General features: G+C 36.7%; 1 protein-coding gene across 1 annotated transcript; it reads left to right on the top strand.

Annotated features, from left to right (window-relative positions):
• Window positions 1–2948: 2948 nt before the first annotated feature.
• Window positions 2949–4254, top strand: LOC140153772 (heparan sulfate glucosamine 3-O-sulfotransferase 1-like). Its single transcript, XM_072176627.1, has one exon. The coding sequence runs from the start codon at window positions 3033–3035 to the stop codon at window positions 4215–4217; it is 1185 nt and encodes a 394-aa protein (XP_072032728.1). The 5' UTR covers window positions 2949–3032; the 3' UTR covers window positions 4218–4254.
• Window positions 4255–5194: the final 940 nt, after the last annotated feature.

The following is a 5194-nucleotide window of genomic DNA, read 5'->3' on the forward strand; positions in this document are numbered from 1 at the left end:
AGATGTTTTTGTCAAAAAATTTTGAAAGTCTAAAATGGTGTCGAATTTCTAAATATGGTTTCAAATGACTCCAGGACACGTGATTCGTGTAGAAAAGTAGAGTTTAGATCTAAATTCTGCGAAATAACGAATGGTCTTAAATTTTCGAAGCTCAAAAAAGGTGTTATATGACTCCAGGACATGTTTTTTTTTTTTTTTTTGAATGTCTAAAAATGGTGTGAAACTACTCGAGAACATTTGACCGATACATAAAAGTGGGTTTTAGGTCGAAATTCACCCAAATAAAGTTCAAAAAATTTGAAATTTTTTACTAAGATGTTTGAATATCAAAAAAATGGTGTTGAAATACTCCAGAACACTTGATCGATACATAAAAGTGGTTATTAGGTCGAAATTCACCAAAAATAACGAAGTTCCAAAATTTTTTTAAATTTTTTGCCAACATTTTTGAATGTCTAAAAATGGTGTAAAAATACTCGAGAACACTCGACCGATACACAAAGGTGAGTTTTAGGTCGAAATTCACCCAAAATAACAATATTCAAAAAATTTGAAATTTTTGGCTAAAATTTTTGAATGTCCAAAAATAGTGTCAAAATATTCATGAACACTTGATCGATACATGAAAGTGGTTATGAGGTCAAAATTCACTCCTCAAAATAACGAAGTTATGAAAGTTTTGAAATTTTTGGCTAAAATGCTAAAACTCTACCGATGCATAAAAGTGGGGTTTAGGTCGAAATTCACCAAAATAACGAAGTTCAAAAGTTTTGAAATTTTTGGCTGAAATTTTTTAATGTCCAAAAATAGTGTCAAAATATTCCGGAACACTTAATCGATACATAAAAGTGGTTATTAGGTCGAAATTAGCCCAAATAACGAATTTTGAAATTTTTGGCAAAAATTTTTGAATGTCCAAAAATGGTGTAAAAATACTCGAGAACACTCGACCGATACATAAAAGTGGGTTTTAGGTCGAAATTCCCCCAAATAACGAAGTTCAAAATGTCCAAAAATGGTGTAAAAATACCCGGGAACACTCGACCGATGCATAAAAGTGGGGTTTAGGTCGAAATCCACCAAAATAACGAAGTTCAAAAGTTTTGAAATTTTTGGCTGAAATTTTTTAATGTCCAAAAATAAGTGTCAAAATACTCCGGAACACTTAATCGATACATAAAAGTGGTTATTAGGTCGAAATTAGCCCAAATAACGAAGTTCAAAAATTTTGAAATTTTTGGCAAACATTTTGAATGTCCAAAATGGTGTAAAATACTCGAGAACACTCGACCGATACATAAAAGTGGGTTTTAGGTCGAAATTCACCAAAAATAACGAAGTTCAAAAATTTTGAATTTTTTGGCTGAAATTTTTTAATGTCCAAAAATAGTGTCAAAATACTCCGGAACACTTAATCGATACATAAAATTGGTTATTAGGTCACAATAAGCCCAAATAACGAAGTTCAAAAATTTTGAATTTTTGGCTAAAATTTTGAATGTCCAAAATTGTGTAAAAATACTCGAGAACACTTGACCGATGCATTAAAGTGGGTTTTAGGTCGAAATTCGCCCAAATAACGAAGTTCAAAAATTTTGAAATTTTGGGCCAACATTTTGAATGTCCAAATTTGGAGTAAAAATACTCGAGAACACTCGACCGATACCTAAAAGTGGGTTTTAGGTCGAAATTCCCCCAAATAACGAAGTTCAAAAATTTTGAAATTTTTGGCTAAAATTTTTGAATGTCCAAAAATGGTGTAAAAATACTCGAGAACACTCGACCGATACATAAAAGTGGGTTTTAGGTCGAAATTCACCAAAAATAACGAAGTTCAAAAATTTTGACATTTTTGGGCCAACATTTTTGAAAGTCCAAAAACGGTCTCAAATGACTCCAGTACCCTTGATCGATGCAGAAAAACAATTAAAAGTGTAATATTCAACGTAATAACGAATGTCTAATCTCTAATCTCTAATCTCGAGCCAACTTCACCGTGCCTCATGGTTTGTGCATGGCCTGAGAGATTCTTTTGATAGGGCAAACTCCATCGGTTTCAGGGCATAGTTCATTGAACTCAGCAGGCTGCTATGCTATTTGAAGTGTTGTTATATTTATTGCAAAACGGATCGTGGCGATTGCATGCATTGACAAACCTAAATACTTCATACCAGGGATTAATTGGTCCCGGGGTGCGGACATTTCATTATTCGCAAACCACTGGGATTCGATATAGGTTTGCGTTGTTAAACAAATGAATACGTGAATATAGTGCCCTCCCTAAGGCCCTGTGTTTCAGAACCCTCGCGGTATTAAACTGAAGCTTCCGTGCCGTGTGTACAGCACTGTATCTGCCATTGTATGTTGTGAGGAGCAGCTATTGCACTACCCACTTCTGGCACACTGAGCAGTCGATATTTTGAAGACGTGTGTACGTACTTTCATCAGGAGCTTGATAATTAAGGTATGACAATAAGAATTGAATTTATGACTTGCACATACTGTATTATGAATTCGAATGTTTCTTATAGCAATGTTGAGTTCATAGGTTGACAATGACCCCCCCCCCCCTTCATTATGCGATACCTGAATAACCATCAGGGAGATATCATCAGTGCGTGAATCTTTGCAAGAAGCTAAAAACCTACTGAAGCTAGAAATATTAACATCATCGTCTATCCAGATTTCTTAGTAATAAAGGTAAACAAAAGATACCAGTGGTCCTCACATTGTTCTACTTGCCCACTTGCTCATCTTAGAAATAATGACGCAATAAATATACGCCTCAATCTGATATTAATGTCTTCAAGAGTTGTCAGCTGTCTTCAGTCCAGTTTAAGAAACCCAACAGTAATGTAAATATTTATGGATTGGGCCTAATATCTTATTTTTCATTTGCAGACGAACCTTGCTCGTGGACTTGGCTATGGCGTTATTATGACCAACTTCAATGCTTTTTATTCTTCGAAACTTGCACGACGAAGAGAGACCAAACCTGAGTTAAGAGAGACACTCACACGGCTGAACTCAGCATGCATGGTATTACATCGGTCATACCTGCAGGGATATTCAAAAGCAAATCCCTTTTATATTTAGGCACTTTCCTTCTGTTTGTCGCTATAATTGGCGTGCTTAATTTATCTTCTAACACCACCCCTTTCAGTACATTTTCCATTGGCAGCAGAGGTGGTGGTGTTGTAGAGCAAGGGTGCTATCGGTACAACACTGCATCAGACCAAATACTATTACCGGCAGAAAAGCTTAAAGAACGCCATTGTAATCAATCATTTCCCGATGCCATCATAATTGGTACCAAAAAGTCAGGCACCACTGCCTTAAGAAACTTCCTTACATTTCACCCTCAGATATCAACATCCAAAACAGAAGCTCACTTTTTCGAGAGACGTTACTACCTTGGTATGGACTGGTATTTTAGCCTAATGCCATATGCGACACCGGACCAAATAATTGTGGAAAAAACGCCCAGATATTTTGTGCATCCTCTTTCACCTCGTGCCATACGGACGCATCTTGGGCAAGAGAAGAAGTTCATTCTCATTTTACGAGATCCAGTCCAGAGAGCGATATCAGATTTTACTCATGTGTTTTTTACCACAGCTACGAAAGAAGAAGAAGACCAACAGACACAATGTGATATAGATAAACCACACATGACCAATGCTATACTTCGTCAAACAGTTGATGCATTACAAACCAATTTGACTGATGAGCAGAAGGCTGTCCAATCTTATATCCAGACACTAGAGAAACAGGTTATGAAAACATCTTGGATAGCGGATACATTTGAAAACACCGTTTTATTTCGCAACGGAAGTGTGAATTCCGCAACTTCCGTAGTTGATACGGGTATTTACGTAAAATACATGAAAAAATGGTTAGCTGTTTTTCCTCGGGAGCAATTCCTTGTTATAGACGGCGAAGAGTTCGTATACAATCCGCTGCCAAGTCTTCAGAAAGTTGAAAGTTTTCTCAATATTTCTAATTTCTTCACACACGATACTTTTTACTTTGATTTTGGGAAGAAATTTTTCTGTTTAGCTCAACCATTTCGTAGCTGTATGAATGAAGCTAAAGGGAGAACGCACCCACTCGTCGAACAAGATGTTTTGGATACTCTTCGGAAATTTTACAGGCCCTATAATTTAGAACTGATGAAATTGCTCAACTTGAATTTCTCCTGGCTAACAGCAACGTAACCATGGTAGTATGTAAGTTATATGTATCGCACAATACATTATGGTTTGCGCAAACCGACGAATCAAGATTACTGTAGAAACCGTCCTAAGTAGAATTACCGTTGTGATGTGCCCTGAATAATTTAATTTAATTTAGTCATTTAACTTTGTTTACAATCTGAAAGTATGTCATGAGATGGGAAACCTCCTTGTACGTGCAAGATAATGGCGTGGAAAGTCATTTTGGAATTCCCCCCCCCCCCATTATTGTAAACAAAGTCAGATCTATGTTTGGAACTTGGAAATCCCCAGTTCAGCATTATTGCACCATAGAGAAAAACACCCAGGAAGTGATGTAATGAGAAAGGTTAATGTGTATAATTAATCTTGAGAAATCCCAAGCTTGCATCATCTGTGAAGATGTGAATGAAGTGATGGTTTATTAATAGATCTTGGGTTTTCTGGAGTATAAAAATGTGAGAGCTTGAGTTTGCTGATGACAGAATGTCATGGGAGATTGTATACTCCACATGTGTGTGATGGTCTTCGTGCTTCAAAAAGAAGTACATTTTAACCAGTTTATATAGCCAATAATTGAGCTATTTTAATACAGCAACGAAGGAGATTGCGAGCACACAAAAGTGCTCTTCCTCATCAAAGTTCTTCTGTCGAATTGCTGGAGTTTGCTGGGTTTGTGAAGGCCACGCATCTGTCAAAAACAGCGGAGCTGTGTTAAAGAAACCTGTTCCCTGGAAAAAGAGTGATTGGTGAAAGAAACACCATTTTTGGAGAAAGCAGCGCAAGGAGATATATTTTGGAGAAAGCAGCGCAAGGAGATTTTCGTGTGAGGATTTCATACGCAAGGATTTATAAACGCAAGTGTACACTGGACTTCACTGATTTTCGCAGGACAAGTGAATAAGGATATATTACATCAGTTGTCCAGAACATTAACATTGCAAGAACTCTAGGATCACCAACAAGAAGAACGCTGGTAG

This window comes from Amphiura filiformis, chromosome 5 (assembly GCF_039555335.1).
Source record: "Amphiura filiformis chromosome 5, Afil_fr2py, whole genome shotgun sequence".
Classification (NCBI taxonomy): domain Eukaryota; kingdom Metazoa; phylum Echinodermata; class Ophiuroidea; order Amphilepidida; family Amphiuridae; genus Amphiura; species Amphiura filiformis.

Bases quoted from the DNA above. Each gene is read 5' to 3' on its own strand.
- LOC140153772 (XM_072176627.1), top strand. From the start codon at position 3,033: ATGCATGGTATTACATCGGTCATACCTGCAGGGATATTCAAAAGCAAA.